The 14,971-nt window shown below is 57.2% G+C and overlaps 3 protein-coding genes across 3 annotated transcripts; 1 reads left to right on the top strand and 2 right to left on the bottom strand.

Annotated features, from left to right (window-relative positions):
* Positions 1-1,285: 1,285 nt before the first annotated feature.
* Positions 1,286-6,398, bottom strand: TRPV4 (transient receptor potential cation channel subfamily V member 4). Its single transcript, XM_072351164.1, has 15 exons — positions 6,055-6,398; positions 5,229-5,401; positions 4,910-5,062; positions 4,525-4,665; positions 4,154-4,452; positions 3,565-3,744; positions 3,339-3,497; positions 3,176-3,268; positions 2,987-3,060; positions 2,731-2,896; positions 2,539-2,605; positions 2,111-2,427; positions 1,783-1,910; positions 1,504-1,625; positions 1,286-1,428 (listed from the first exon to the last, which is right to left on the bottom strand). The coding sequence occupies exons 1-15, from the start codon at positions 6,396-6,398 to the stop codon at positions 1,286-1,288; spliced, it is 2,559 nt and encodes an 852-aa protein (XP_072207265.1).
* Positions 6,399-8,667: 2,269 nt separating this feature from the next.
* Positions 8,668-10,429, bottom strand: GLTP (glycolipid transfer protein). Its single transcript, XM_072351162.1, has 5 exons — positions 10,269-10,429; positions 9,759-9,820; positions 9,518-9,651; positions 9,237-9,387; positions 8,668-8,988 (listed from the first exon to the last, which is right to left on the bottom strand). The coding sequence occupies exons 1-5, from the start codon at positions 10,369-10,371 to the stop codon at positions 8,806-8,808; spliced, it is 633 nt and encodes a 210-aa protein (XP_072207263.1). The 5' UTR covers positions 10,372-10,429; the 3' UTR covers positions 8,668-8,805.
* Positions 10,430-10,686: 257 nt separating this feature from the next.
* On the top strand, positions 10,687-14,719 carry TCHP (trichoplein keratin filament binding). Its single transcript, XM_072351141.1, has 10 exons — positions 10,687-11,195; positions 11,269-11,325; positions 11,401-11,469; positions 11,765-11,938; positions 12,205-12,317; positions 12,633-12,699; positions 12,996-13,168; positions 13,383-13,464; positions 13,654-13,839; positions 14,132-14,719. Exons 1-10 carry the CDS (start codon positions 10,812-10,814, stop codon positions 14,276-14,278), a joined length of 1,452 nt encoding a protein of 483 aa, XP_072207242.1. The 5' UTR covers positions 10,687-10,811; the 3' UTR covers positions 14,279-14,719.
* Positions 14,720-14,971: the final 252 nt, after the last annotated feature.

Raw genomic sequence — 14,971 nt, 5'->3', positions numbered from 1 at the left:
TTCTATGGTGTCAGTCTTTCTGCCATCACACCTTTGTTGTAATGTCTTTCCTACTGCATTAGTCTGTCTGATTGCTACATGAGCCTTGAGCTATCATCCAATGGAAGGAGAACAGGGGTGATCCTATGATATCACTGTTATGGCCATAGTGCCCACACTGACGGCACTATGGACACAATGTCCCCAATTGCCACTGAGCCATTATGGAGTACATATTATAGGCACATGGACACCCACCCCACACACAGTCCCTACCATCGTACAGCCCTTGTGTGCACATCTCTGTACCTTTATGACTTGAGAATCTGCATTGGGAGAGAAGAGTTGGTTTAACTTCCATTGCACTGGCAAATCCCAGCCTTGCAGTCAGGATGGTGCTGGAGCTGAGGGGACAGCAAAGTGCGTTGTTCCCCAGCACCGCCTGGCATGAAGGATGGAGCTTGCCTTCAGCTGCATCGTCCCTGCAGCTCGTCTTATGATGCAGCCTGAGCCGACAGCAGAACGCTCAGCTCTTCCTAAGTAGCGATAATGAAACTTCTTCATTCCCTCACCCTGGGGAAATACTTAAACCGCGGTACGAGAGATATATGTAAATCACATTTAAGCGGAGACGGCACAGTTAGAGCTGACGGCGAGCCATCAGCTTCGAAGATGGAGCGTCCCCTTTTCTGCTCGATCATTTACGCAGCGAGCTGTGCTGCCGTGCCACCGCGTCACCGTGCCAACAGCCATCGGTGTCCTCCAAATCGGTGCTCCGGAGCCGTGCGCTCCCCCAGCAGCGACATTGCGCGGAGTGTGCTGCCCTCCGGTGGGAGCGGGGTGCTCTGCGAGATGGGCCGAGCAACGGGTGTGCACGGGGGGTGTGCGCACAAGGGGCAGGCAGGCTGCAGCGTGGCACAGCACGCACTGCGTAGCTCCCCCCGTCCCTCCCGCAGCGACATTCTCCCAGCTGATCCCACTGGATGAGAGACGAGGCCGTGGTGGCTGCTCTTTATTACGAAATAAATAGTCGTATAAATCTTGTGCAAAATAAAAACCAAAACCAACACAATAATCCTTGGGGCAAAAGCCATTGGCCGAGGTGGTTGGTGACAGGGGAGCTTCCAGCACCCAACTGCTGGCACAATGCAGCCAATGGTGCAGGAATGCAAAGCGGTGGCACTGGGAGACCCCCAGCATTGCCAGGACTGGGACCCCAATGGGATGGGCACTGCAGGGACATTGGCTGCACAGATCCCTGAGGAACAGACACACACTGGTGCTGTGGGGCCAGGCAGAGTCCTTGCTAGAGCGGGGAGCTGGGGGTATGCCCATGCCGTCGTTCCCGTGCCTCTGCTGTGCCCATGGTCCCCAATGGCACAACCACATCCTCCGTTGGACAGCTCTTGTTGAGCTCCACCACGCGTGGCACCACCGTTGACCATCGATCTGCAGAAACGGAACACTCAGAGCCCACGGCTCCATACTCACCTGTGGGCCCAGGGCTGCCCCCACCCTGCTCACCTCTCCGCAGCCTCCCCACAGTGTGGGAGAAGCCGTAATACTGGTATGTGTCGTTCTTCCCTGGGTCCTCGCTGATGATGCCCAAGTTCTGGTTCCAGTGGGACCAGTTCACCTCATCCACCCTGCGGAGAGGGCAGAGCTCTATATCCCATTGTCCCTGTGCCATCCTGGCACCTGTGGTACCACTCAGGTGCAAACAATTTCACTCTATTTAGGCTTAATAAGACCCCAACCTCACCAGACCTTCTGGATCAAGACACTGTAGGTCGCTGCTCTTACCTGAAGCACCAGCGGCGGTCGGGGGTCCCATCAGTGCCCTTCCCCACGGTCACCATCTCCCCAGAGCGGAATGCTCTCCGCAGGAAGAGAGGGAAGGAGCGCTCGATGTCCAGGATGGTGGTGGCCCACTGCCGGGGACACCAGGGACCCTTCAGCCCCCTGGGGATGGAGGCATCAGGGTCCCTCGCCAAGGTGGTGCTGCTCAGATGGAGCTTGGCATGGCGACACCAAGGCATGGTTACCCTACAGAGTTTGGCATGGTGACCCCATGGCATGGTGACTCTATGACATGGTGACCCCACGGAGCTTGGCGCTCCCAATGCCGTACCTGCAACTTCCAGATGTGTTTGCTCTCCTTGGACACCTGGCCCACAGTCTCACCCATGAGGGCGATGAGCATGTTGAGGAGCAGCACGAAGGTGAGGATGATGTAGGTGACAAGCAGGATGATGAAGACGCCAGGGTACTTGGCGCTCTCCAGCATCTCCAGGTCACCCATACCAATGGTGAGCTTGAAGAGATCAAGCAGGAAGGTGCTGAAGGTCTGACTGTCCCGGCATGAGGGGTAGGTGGGCAGTGTGCAGTTGGAGTGCTCCTCACTGCAGGACTCACTGCTGGGACACGGGTTCAGGAGGGACACCAGTGCTGGAGAGGAGGGACAGAGACAGAGTCCGCGGGGGGCGCACGAGGATAGAACACTATGCTGCCAGGCTTTCTTTTTCTCCATTGCAGGAGGAGAGTGGGATGGAGCCCTACCTGAGGCATAGCCGATCATGAAGAGCAGATAGACCAGGAGGAAGCGGAACAGGTCTTTGAAGAGGATCTGCAAGTGACAGAGATGATGGCTGCGAGCCCCATGCTGAGGGCTGCAGCGGTCCAACGGGGAAAAGACCACTTGGGTTACCCAACCACTTTGGAGAAGACCAGAAGATCCCAACACCCCCACACCTTCTGGATCATGATGCTGTAGGTCCCTGTCAGCTTGAGCCCTCGCGTGAAGTAGAGTGCGTTCATCCAGCCCAGGACCAAAGCAAAGACCATGACAGCCAGGTAAGCCTCAACACCTCCCAGGTACAGCCCTGCTGTGACAATCACCAGCACCGAGTAGATGAAGCTGCAAAAGGGGATAACTGCTGCAAACCATTGTCCCATCAAGTGGAGGGTTGTTCCAACCCCAAGAGGTCCCATGGGCATCCCTGCTTACTAGAGCAGCTGGAATGAGCCATCGATGAAGAACGAGTTCACACCTGGGCATTTCTTCATGAAGAGATCTTTGATCTGGAAAGAGAGGAGAGGTTGGAGAAGGGCTGGGTTCCAGTGTCTGGAGGGTGTTGCAGTGGGACCAGTGCCTGGGAACATGAGTATATCACCACCCACTCCTCATGGCACTGACATTGGAGAAGAAGAAGAGGATGCCGGTGAGGAGGGTGATGATCTCCCCGGCCAGCCGCAGGTAGTCGACTGTCGTAGTGTAGGGGTATGGTGGCTGTGGGAAGAGAACACATCATCAGCATAACCCCAAGCCCACGCTCTGCCCTGTGTCCCCTGGCACTCACGGGGCCTTCCATGGGGCGATAATAGGCGATGAGGGTGAAGATGATCATGGCACAGAGGTAGGAGACCACACTGATGTAGAAGGAGACGGCACCGAACTTGCGCCACTTGTCACGCAGCAGTTCATTGATGGGCTCCACGGCCAACATCTCGTGGCGGTTCTGTCGGGACATGGGCAGCTCAGCGGGGTACCCAGCCCCGTATCCCCATCCCACGTTCCCTGCTCACCTCAATCTTGCTGTTGTAAACAAGGATCTCCAACACGGACACGTCCTCCCCACAGGTATCCAGTGAGGAGAGGTCGTAGAGCGAGGAGTAGACGGGGCCATATGCCCAATCCTTGAACTTGCGTGAGAGGTGCCGGACGTCCTCATCTGCAATCTCCCGGCGGATGATGTGCTGGAAGATCTGATGGGGGATCATGGGGATGGATGGCCATGGGTTGTACCCATTGCCACCCATCCTTGGGTGCTGGGATGCTGCAGCAATCCCCAGATTGGTGTAGTTTGTGTATTTTAACCAACCCACATCGTGATGGGAAAGAACAGGCTGCCCAGGGAAGTGTTAGAGCCACCATCCCTGGAGGTGTTCAAGAAAAAGTTAGATAGATGTGGTACTGAGTGACATGATCTAGAGCAGTCACAGGCACGGCATAATGGTTGGATTCCGTGATCTTAGTGGTCTTTCCAACCTTAATGATTCTATGAGACAGGATGTGACAAGGTCCTGGGGTTAATTAGGGAAAGGATGGGATGCAGAGAGGGTTTAATTAGCCAAGCTTCCCAAAGCACATCCACCAGCCCCAGCGCTGCCATACCCCGATCTTGCCAGTCTTGGCAGCCATCATGAGTGGAGAGAGGCCATCGTTGTTGAGCAGGGCCTCGAGGTTGGTGTCAGGGAAGAGCTTGGCGCACTTGATGAGGAGCAGGTCGTACATCTTGGTGACAAACTTGGTGTTCTCACGGGTGTTGTCAGCAATGGCAACCAGAGCATGCAGCACGGTGTTGCCACGCGAGTCCTGGCGCCTCAGGTCTGCCTGCTTGTGCCCATTCTCCGTCAGATAGTGCACGATGTGGGGCTGGTTGGTGCAGGCAGCCAGTGAGAGGGGCAGCTCTCCTGCGGGGACAGCACACGATTGGGGACAGCCCTGAGGATGCGGCTGCGGTGCCGTCAGTCCCCTCTGCTCACCAAAGTAGAAGTAGCCGCCCTCATCCTTGGGCTGGAAGAAGCGACCACGGGCCTGGGCGTGCACATCAGCACCCTTCTCCACCAGCAGCTCCACGTAGTGCTTGCAGCGGCGCTCAATGGCGATGTGCAGCGCTGTCTGACCTGCATTGCAGCCCTGTCACCTTGCTTCCCATCACAACCCAAGTTGAAGACCCCTAGAATTCCATGCTGACCCCCAGTTTGGTTCCTGAGCCTCCCAAAGGCTTTGCATCCCCACACCATTCCCAAGCTTTGCTGGGTCCTCTATCCTTCCCAAATCCCTACTACTTTTGTCCTCAAACCTCCCCACGATCCCCTACCTCCCCGTGGCCCCCCACCTCCCCAGGGTCCCCACATGTCCCCCTACCTCGGTAGTAGACATCACGGAAGGGTGAGTTGATGAACTCCCTCATGTTTCCCGTCTTCTCGGCGATGTCCAGGAGGATGGGGATGGTGTCATTCCGGCCTGCACTCAGGTTGAGCAGCGCCTTGGGTAGGCATGTCTTCCCCGTCGAGGGCTCTAGGAATGGAAGGTGTTGAGACCCCAACCCAACAAACACCCGGTGCCTCCTGGGTGCCGCCACTGGGGCTGTGCATCTCTGTCCCTGTGGGGACATGAGGTTGCTGGTGGCCCTCTGTGGTCGTGGTACAGCAGGGTCACGGGGCAGCCCACTGCAGGAGCTCACCTCGGAACTCCTCATCTGTCAGACGCTTCTTGTGGGTGAGCAGGAAGGAGAGGAGACCCTCCAGGCCGTCTGGGGACCCCCGGGAGACAATGTCAAAGAGGATGGGTCTGTTGAACACCTTGAGAACGGGCGGTGGGTTGGGAGCCGGCCCCTTGGTGCCAGTCACTGGCTTCCTGCAACAGAACAGCACAGCCGTGCACTGGGGTTGATTCCTTAATCCGTGCCTCAGTTTCCCTCCGGTGCACCCATCTAGAGTGCCCCAAAATCCCAGCCCTGGCTCATCACACAGAGCAGTCATGCAGTGACGATCCCAGTGGCACCCAAGGGAAAAGATGCTGCAGCATTTTGTGGAGCACCAGGGATGGGGTGCAGCCCTCAGCCCCACTCGCAGCCCACAGCCATGCAGTGCCAACGGGGTCCCCCCAGGTGTCGGGCACAGACGGGCATTGTGCGCCCGGCTGCGGGCGGCCCCCCCCGGCTCCGGTTTCCTGACGCAGACCCAGGGCGGAGGCCCTCCTGAAAAGCCCTTTCATGCCAGGGCAGCCAGACGCCCGCACCGGAGGGAGCGGCCACGGCACAGAGCCGTCTTTCACGGCGCAGGGAAGGGAGGAGGCGGAGAGGGGCGAAGGGGGGGGGTGCGCATCCTAACCCCATGGCACTGCGGGGCCGCAGCCCCACGGCACAGTGTGCGTGGCACCCCAATCTCCGTACCCACAGCACTCCTGAGACCACTCAGAGAGCCCTGGGGGGGCCGTCCCCATCCCACCCCATACACAAAGCACTGCACCCCATGGGCACTGGTGGCCCCGTGTGCCCCCATACTCACTCCACGACCCTCCTGCGCCAGCGCTTGTTCTCGCTGGGGTGCTGCCTGTAGGTGCCGTAGTCGAAGAGGGAATCCATGGGGGCTTTCTTGGGTGCGGGGACCACTGATGACTCGTAGATGGTGGACTCCAGCAGCTCCATGGGTTTCGAGGGGCCTTTCCGAAACGCCCCGTGGAATTTCATCCGGAGGTTTTGCTTTCCATCCCCAGCACCGGGGGGACCTCGGGATGGTTCAGCAGGAGATGGGCTGTCCTCCACTTCAAACAGGTTGGCCAGTGAGGAGAGTGGGAAGGAATCATCCCCCGGCACGTCCCCAGCATCACGGGGGTCTTCGGGGTCTGCCATACTCCTCTTTGAGAGCAAAGGGAACCTGGAGTCACTCCCCAGCACCCTCCCCATCCTATGAGCACCCTATGGCCGTACCCCATAGTGAGAGCAGGGTTACACCCTGACTCTGCCATCATTTGGTGCCCCCCAGCCCACTCAGCTGGCACAGCACAGGGATACAGCCCGGCTGGGAGGCAAGCAGCATATATAGTGCATTTCAACATAGAATGGTGAATTTCAATGTGAAAGCACGGGTATATAGACACGTATTTTTAATAAGAAACGGATTTTGATAAGGAATTGTGGATTTGGGTAAGAAATGATGGATTTCAATGGGAACCCCTGAGCTCCTCCCCCCCCCCCAAGCCCAACTCCCCACCAAAACACACCGTGAGGTCCCGAAGTGCTCAGCCCCAGCACTGCCTCCCAGCAACGCGCTCAGCCCTCAGCCCTGCGGGGTTCAGAGACAGAAAAAGCACATGGGGAAACGTATCATTTGCTGCAGCTCTGTATGACAAACCACAGCGGACCACGGGCAATGGGCTGTGCAGCCCAAGGAGGTGCAGCATCTCCTTCTAGCTGCCTTTCCTGCATGAAATTCCACGAGCACCTGCCAAACCCCCATATCTCACCCACCCGACCCCAGGCAAACACGAGCCTTATTCTCTGAGCGTTCCCGCTAGCAGACAGGGAATGCACAGATCACGGAGCACCCAGAGTCTCTCTGCTGTGCTTCAAATCCCAGCCCAAACCACAGCAAAGCACGGCTTTGGAAGAACAGCATAGAGGGCACAGCCCAAATATAGCCCAGGCTGCCAAACCCAGGGGCTGCCAGCACTGCAGGGAGGGGAATGCACAGGGTGGGTCTGAGCAGGGCGATACATTGCAGCCCTATATTCTGCAGCCCCACGTCCTGCAGCCCCGAGATGGGGGATTCCCCATTGGCAGTGCCCGTGGGGATGTAGGAGCAGAGCCCGCTGTGTTTGACCCCAGCAGAGGGGACACCACGCTATGGGGGAACCACCCGGGCAGCAGCAAATGGAAATCAGCCTCCTGCCTCTTCCTGGAGGTTCGAACCGGTTTGCATCGGGTTTAACCCATAGGGGCACAAAGAGAAGTCATGCATCCCATCCCACGGCACGTCAGCTGCGGCCCCACGCAGGAATGTGCCCATAGGGGTCAATGGGGCAGAGCAGGTGGGGGAGGAAGCGTCGGGAAATGTCGGGCCCCGAAAGGGGCACTCCCACGGCACGGCCGCTGCCAGGAGAGGTGCTGTCAATCGGGTTGACTTTGGCTCTTTCAGTTATTTGGGTTTGTTGGTTTTCAGACTTCCTCACCCCACGGAGGGAATGAGTCAATGGCTGGCTCGGCACGGCACGGCCCCGCTGCGCTCCCACAGCCCTTTGGAGCCTGATGGAAGCCCCCTGCCCACCCCGGAGCTACGGCAATGGTGGCACCGGGACCTGCGGGTCACACTGGGGTGGGCAGCGTCTTTGCTGCCTCATTACCGGGCAGTGCCACATAAAGGCACGAAGTGAAATCCGGCAAGAGGGAAGGGGGGGAACCCAGCGCCCACCCCAACGAGCCCCAGCACTTTCCCAAAGCCAACAGCCCCCGCTGTGTCCACACTCACCCTGGGGCTGTGGATACGATTTTCCGGCTGCCCGCGACCCCCGGAGCCCCCGCAGCCCAAGTCGCTGCCTGCAGCCCGAATCCCTGCCCGCTGCCCGCTGCCCTCCCGCGCCCACCCCCATCCCGTCCCCCTCCCGCCGCCCCCATCCCCATACCCGTCCCGCCGCCCGTCCCGCGCAGCTCCCGCAGCTCCGCCGCCGCCGCGGGGCCCATCCCCGTACCCGTCCCGTCCCGCCCCGCTCCCCGCCCCAGGGCCGCCCCCGGCGCATCCCCCGCCCCGGTCCCCGCACTGCGCTCCAGGTTAAGGTGAGATTTATTGAGTTCAGCTTCCCGCTGGCGAAAGGCTCCTTAAGGCATCCGGCAAACAGCGCTCGGAACATCCCGGCATCGCTCCCATCCGCGGCGCTGAAAGGGTTGGAGGCACCGGGAAAGTCATCGCTTGGGATCCTCCGTTCCTCTGCTGTGGGGTCAGAGAGGCTTTGAATGCCCGGAGCTGCGTGAGACCCACGGCACGGCCAGGAGTGGGGCAGCCCCAAAGCCCAGCAGCACCATCAGGATGCGGCCACCCATCCAACGTCATTCCCTGCAACAGCTGCTGAGGAACGTGGATTTTTTCCTCTGTGGTATAAAAGCTTTGGAAATCCCCAGGTGCCCCCAGGGTACAACTGGTTTATTGCTATAATCTCGATAGAAAAATTAATGATTCTTGTTAGAAAAAGGCCGGTCGGTCGCAGATCCACAGCAGGATGGGGTTCGAGGAGCGGAGCAGCCCCGCTTGTTGTGTTGACCCCCATTAAGCTTTGTAGCTCAGCTCGGCGTTCATCCGGGTGTACATCTCATAGATGGCATCCAGGATGGGAGTCACCCTCGCGAGGAACTGGTGGATCTTCTCAATGCTCTCCTCCTCCTTCACCTCTCTGCCTTTCTCCAAAGCCTTCAGCAGGTCCGACTTGTAGGGCAACGCGTAGACCGAGCCCTGTGGGATGATGGGGTGAGAGCAGAGCTCAGCCTTGCCTGTGGGGATGCCCAAAAGCCAACGAGACCCCCCAGGTCCCACTGCCCACCCCACAGCGAGGTGACCCCATCAGCAGCAGGTCCCCAGCAATGTCTCCTTAGAGATGGCATGGTGGGGATGGGTCATCTCGGAGGTCCTTCCCAACCTTAATGGTCCTACGACCCCATGAAAAGCTCCTCAAAACAAGTCACCCCCCCCCCAGCTCTCACCATGAAAAGCTTCTGCAGCATCCAGCCGTGGTACTTCTTGAGGGCGATCTCATAGGCTTTCATGGCATTGACACGGATGAGGTTGGGGTGCTCCTCATCCCGCTCGCCATCGGAGATGCTCTGCAGCAGCACCAGCATGAACTTCAGGCCCCTGCCAAGAAAAGGAGGCTGCTACTGTGACCCCGAGCCTCAGAACCCGCTGTGGGGTGGCACTCTGACCATGAGCCCTACACAACCCCCAACCCCACATCAGGGGCTGATATAAAAACCCAATCAATCACCTCTTCAGCCACATCAGCGCCAGCGTGGCTCCGGTCTTGGGCCAGGCAGCGCCGTGCATTTCCTTCTCCACCTCCAGGATGTTCTGCAGCGTTTTGAACTTGGTGGGGTTGGAGTCATAAACAGCCCGGATTTTCTACAAGGGCGCAGAGCTGTGGGGTCAGGGTGGGCACCCACGGCTGAGCCCCCCCCTGGTCCCGCAGTGCCGTGCATGGGATGGGGACCCCCCCCCACACCTCGTACCTTGATGTTCCCGGCCAGGTCTGCTTTGACGGGTGAGTACACGATGGGTGTCCCCAGGCAGTCTGCGGGGACATGGGGTCAGCGTGGCACCGCGCGGGGTTCGCCCCGTGCCCGGCCGTCCCCGTACAATGAATGGCGCATTGTGCGCAGCGGACGCTCGGCCCCGTTCGGCTCCGTTCCATCCCGGGACGCCCCCGGGATAAAGTCGGGCCGTTTCCCAACGCTGCCGCTCGGCGGGTCGGACGAGGCGCCACGCCCGGCCCTGACGCAACTCCGGTGCCGCCGGGCAGCGTCCCTCCATGGGGCGGGACCGGGGGGCGGGACCGGGGGGGTGCGGACCGGGACCGGAGCGGGGGTGGGAGCTGGGGGGGGGGGTGTGGGACCCCAGGATGGGATCCCGGGACCGGACCGCGCGGGGTTTGCTAAGCGCTCGGTGCCCGCGGGTGGCAGCGTCCCGGTGCGGTCCGGTACCGGTCCAGCAGGTGCCGCAGCCCCTCGCCCCGCTCTTACCGAAGAAGGGCGGCAGGTGCGCCACGGCCTCCAGGAAGGGCAGCGTCTCGATCTGTTTGTCTGCCGGCAGCGGCCGGAACTCGTGCTCCAGCAGCAGCGCCATGCCCGGCCCGCACCGACCCGGCACCGACCCGGCAGCGCGCCGCGCCGCGCCACGCCCCTCTCCCTGAAGCCAACCAATGGCGGCGCACAACCCACCGACCAGACGGCCAATCGGAACGAGAGGGCGGGACTTGTCTCTCGGAGTAGGCGGTGCTGATGGCGGCGGTGGGGCGGTACCTGACCCCGTGGGCTCGCAGCCCGCGCCCCGCCGCGCTCGGGGCCGAGGAAACACGAACCTCCCCCTCGTGAAATATTCACGGCTCCATCAATACTTAAAGCCGTGCGGCGCTGACGGCGGCTCGGGTGTTGCGGCCCTCAGCCCTCCCCGAGCGGCCGCTCCGTTCCGCGAAGCGTCACCGCGACCCTTTTTGTCCCTCGGCGGTTCCCGTACCCGTTGCCATGGCGACGCGCGGCGGCCGTCGCGGCCTATAAGGGCGGGTCATGGCGCAGTGGCGGGGGGTGCTCGGCCGGGCTTTGGAGCGGCGGCGGGAGCAGGAGGAGCGGAACCGGCTGCAATGGGAGACGTACAGCCGCTCGTTCGCCCTCGCCGCCTTCTGCTGCTCCGCCCAGGCCCGGTGGATCGCGCCGCGCACGGCGGGCAGCTCGAGGTTGGGGCAGCGGGAGGCGGAGGAGTGGATGCGGCAGCGCAGGGAGAGACTGAGGGAGCTGCTGGGAGCTGAGCGGGACCAGCTGCAGGACGAGATGCGGGCGGGGAGGGGGACCGAGCACGGAGGGATGGAGGAGCACGGAGCGATGGAGGAGCACGGAGCGATGCGGGAGCGCTGCGCTGAGCTGCGGGCCAACCGCGAGCAGCGGAGGAAGCAGGTGAGCGGAGGGGGGACGGTGCTGCGCCGGGCGGTGCGAGGCTGCATGTACCGACTGCGCTGTCTGCACTCAGGTCGCCGAGCAGCTGCTGCGTGAGCGATGGAAGCAGAACAGCGCTGAGCTCCGGGAGGTGCGTGTTCTACCTGTGGGGAGGTGCCTGCCGGCAATAGGAAGGTACTGACTGCAGCGCTGCTTCTCTGTGCAGGTGGAGTCAGAGCTATGCAAGAAGAACGTGGTGCAGTCCTGGGGTGAGCAGCTGAAGCAAAAGCAGCAGGTATGGAACGTGTGGGCTGCAAGCAGCTGGCCTTCCTGTACTGCCGGGACTGGGGTGCGGGAGCAATGGGAGCTGCCTGTTTGTTGTTCTCTCGTCTCCTAGAAAATCCAATGCTTTCTGCTGAGCAGATCTGTAGTTCTATTTAGTCCTCCTTTTCTTCCCTAGCACATCTTATCCCGTGTTCTTCAATACACGTCAGCTTCCAGGAAGCTGATTTGAGCATCTACCGAACCACGAGCCGTTCCTTTGAGTTTAGTCTAACCTTAAATGCAATGCTTTGTTTTGGCTCAATAAGCAACAAGCAACGGAACGAGAAGAGAGAAAGCTTTGTGAAAATGAGTATGAAACGGCACAAAGGGAAGCTCTGGAAAGAATAAGACAAGAGGAAGAGAAACGTCTTCTGGAAAACAAGAAGCAAGCAGAGATGCTGCTTCAACAGATAGAAGAGCTGAAGTTACGGGAGGCAGAGGTAACATTTCTGTGCTGCACCGGGTGTAGAAACACTGGGGTGTGAGAGGTTGCAGTGGAAGGCTTTTTCGGCTGAAGCTCCTCACCTCTCTTATGCTGTGAGCCAGTAGGACGCAAATGGTGTGGAGTATCTACCATGATTAGGATTTTGATTGCTTGCGAAGGAACAGAGTGTGGTACGAGCTGGTACTGAGGCTCATTGGGATGTCTTGGCTCTCTGAAGTACTCACTTGGTTATTGTTTGTTTCTCCTTTGGAAAAACATTAGGCAGCAAAGCTGAAGAAAGAGCAAGAGGATTTATTAAAGCAGCAGTGGGAGCTGGAAAACTTAGAACATGAAAGAAAGCAAATGGAAGAACGCCGGAAGAAGACTGAGCTTGGGTATGGGACCAATGTAGCTCTAAGCAGTGGTGGGTAGGATCTCTTCCTGTGACCATGATAGTACTTGCAGCAAGAGGAGAGGTTTTAGATAGCAGGGGTGGGCAGCAAATGCTTGCTTTTTTTGTTGGCAGTGCCAGAACAGCAATGAGCATAAATGCATTGGTGCCATTGCTACTTCTTGCTCATGTTAGAGGTAGCAGGCATCTCTGTTGCCTCTGTATATTTCATTGTCGTAAATGTATGTTCTGGAATGCTGGTATACAATAAAATAGGGCTTTAGAGACGGTCTGAATTTGTTTTGTTTTCCTCCTTCAGTCGCTTTTTGATGCATCAATGGGATGCCCAGTTAAAGAAACGAGCCCAGCAGATACAGGAGGAGCTGGTAAGAGGAAAATACCTTCTGATTTGTACACTACAGATACTGCCTGCTGAAGGAACTTGTTGTGTTTCATGTATGTGTCTGCCTCCAGTGCCTCCAGATAAGCAGTTAGGAAGCCTCTTCTGGCTGATGAGCAGGGCTGGAGTGAAAAGATCAGAGAGAAGCAGGCAGTCAGAGTGTCTTTCTGAGCACACCCTTGACACTATGTCACCAATGATTTGTACAGAGCACTAAAGTACACAGGCTGGAAGCCCGCTGGATGGTTGTTAATCTTTAGTATTTTTTTTTTCCCCCTCAAGGAAACAGACAGACAAATCTTATTAGCCCTCCTCAAGGAAGAAGAAGAGGATCAGCGCCGCAAGTCTGAAAGACGAGAGCGAGCTGTTGCAGACGCTGCCTGGATGAGAAGTGTCATTGAGGAGCAGCTCCAGTTAGAAAAGCAGAGGGAGGCAGAGCTACAGGTTATTTTTAGGTGCGTATGCAGCTCTGTTGTACATCGTCAAAAGGGAACGTGCGTGCTGAATGTTCTTCTCTGTTTGGCAGAGCTCATTACTGTTTGTTAAATAGGCGAACATCTAGAGGTGGACATTAGAAAGAGGTGCCTGGTTGGCCTTGCTGTTGTAGAAATGTGCCTGTTTATTTAAGTAAGGAGTAACCTCAGAAAGGAATCTTTCTTTCACCTTCAGAGAAGAAGCTAGAAAAATGTGGGAGAAGAAGGAAGAGCAATGGGCAAAGGAGAAGATGGCCAGAGATCGCCTGATGAATGAGGTGATGACTTCTTTTAATGAGGTGTCTCTTGGTCCGACAAAGCTGTTGTTCCAGCTGTGACCTTCCAACCCCCAGAGGGTCACAGCCTTCTGTACTTGAGTCTTTCTGTTCTGATATATTCTGATAACTGTTTGCTTCTATGTCTGGCCTCTTCCTTATCTTCTCTCTTAATCCTCTCATTTCACGCAGGTCCTTGCAGGCAGGCAGCGCCAGATCCAGGAGAAGATGGAGTTAAACAGACAGGCCCAAGAAGAGTCTATAAAGCTTCGAGAGCAACTGATTAAAGAACTTGAGGAGGCAAAAGAACTGACAAGGCAAGAGAGAGAGCAAGAGAAGGAGCGGAAGATAGCTCACAGACAGGATTTGGAAGCTCAGGTATAGCGTGCTTTTCAGAGAGATAGCTGAGTGTTGAAAATGCTGTTGCAGAATACTAGCACAGGTTTAGGGATGTTTCTGGTCCCAAGTGCACCACCAGCCTCCCTGGCTGTTTCTGTTCAAGTGTCTGCACAACTGCTGGCTTTGTTCTGTAACCTGTTGGCTGAGCTAGTGTGTCTGTTCAGTGTGCTAGAAACCTTACTGTGGTACTGCCTCCAACCACCTGTGTGTTCTGGCCTGGCCTGCATCTCTGTGACCTGGCTGTAACAGCCCTCATCTTGTCTCTGCTCAGCTGACAGAACTGCACTTAAAAGAACAAGAGGAGCAGGAACGTCAGAGGGAGGAGGAGGAGGAGGAGAGATTAAACAAGCAGCACTGTGCGGAGTTACTGCAGCAGGAAGCCAGGAGCATGGCTGAGCAGGGCTACTGCAGCAGGTAGCAGTGCAACAGGGAAGCCTACAAGTCATCCTAATGCTCAGGTGCATCAGAGGAAGGGTGGCAGTCTCAAATGTGAAACTAAATGTTATCAGTTGTTAAAGTTCTTGCTGCAGTGCATCTCTGCTGTTCAATCTTTTCCTCTGTCGTGCTGAAAACAAATCCGAATTTGAGTTACTCTGCTTAACAACATGCCCACAAGACCATGTTTCTCATACTAAACTAGGAACAGGCTAACTTGCCTCTTTGTCATTTAATAGATAGTAGTTAAAAGAGCCAGAGAAGGCTGGAAGGGGATGTTAATGCACTATAGAGCATCAACTAAGAGTGACTTATTTTTCTTAAAGATCATCTGTATTCTTTACCATGTATTCCTTGCCTGCTGGATAGCATGTGTGCAAGATTAATGGTAAAGCCCATAAAGTAGCTATGATTTTCTGTTTCACTGTTGTTACTCTATGGTTACCCAAAAGCAGTGTGAACCTGAAGGTTGTGATCCTTTCAAAGTGAGGAATGAGCACAAAATGAAGCTGTGGGTGACAAGAACACTGGGTCAAAACAGCACAGGAATTAAACTTCTGCTGTGGACCCTAAAATATGGAAGAACCCGTGCTTCCTGTGGAAAGGGAACTGTGAGCCTCTAGATGCTGTTTTCTATTTGAGCTTTAAAGCCCCCATTCCCACCTGTGAGGGAGGA

This window comes from Excalfactoria chinensis, chromosome 16 (assembly GCF_039878825.1).
Source record: "Excalfactoria chinensis isolate bCotChi1 chromosome 16, bCotChi1.hap2, whole genome shotgun sequence".
NCBI classification, from domain to species: Eukaryota; Metazoa; Chordata; class Aves; order Galliformes; family Phasianidae; genus Excalfactoria; species Excalfactoria chinensis.
Note: the sequence above shows the minus strand (reverse complement) of the source record. Positions and strands in the feature narration are given on the sequence as shown.

Bases quoted from the DNA above. Each gene is read 5' to 3' on its own strand.
- GLTP (XM_072351162.1), bottom strand. From the start codon at position 10,371: ATGGCGCTGCTGCTGGAGCACGAGTTCCGGCCGCTGCCGGCAGACAAA. The intron at 9,388-9,517 runs GTGATTGATTGG...TTTTCTTGGCAG, and splicing joins GCGCTGATGTGGCTGAAGAG to GGGCCTGAAGTTCATGCTGG. The intron at 8,989-9,236 runs GTGAGAGCTGGG...ATCATCCCACAG, and splicing joins TGCTGCAGAAGCTTTTCATG to GGCTCGGTCTACGCGTTGCC.
- TRPV4 (XM_072351164.1), bottom strand. From the start codon at position 6,398: ATGGCAGACCCCGAAGACCCCCGTGATGCTGGGGACGTGCCGGGGGAT. The intron at 5,063-5,228 runs GTGAGCTCCTGC...TTCCATTCCTAG, and splicing joins GACAGATGAGGAGTTCCGAG to AGCCCTCGACGGGGAAGACA. The intron at 4,666-4,909 runs GTAGGGGGACAT...GCTGCAATGCAG, and splicing joins CCGTGATGTCTACTACCGAG to GTCAGACAGCGCTGCACATC.
- TCHP (XM_072351141.1), top strand. From the start codon at position 10,812: ATGGCGCAGTGGCGGGGGGTGCTCGGCCGGGCTTTGGAGCGGCGGCGG. The intron at 12,318-12,632 runs GTATGGGACCAA...TTCCTCCTTCAG, and splicing joins CGGAAGAAGACTGAGCTTGG to TCGCTTTTTGATGCATCAAT. The intron at 13,840-14,131 runs GTATAGCGTGCT...GTCTCTGCTCAG, and splicing joins GACAGGATTTGGAAGCTCAG to CTGACAGAACTGCACTTAAA.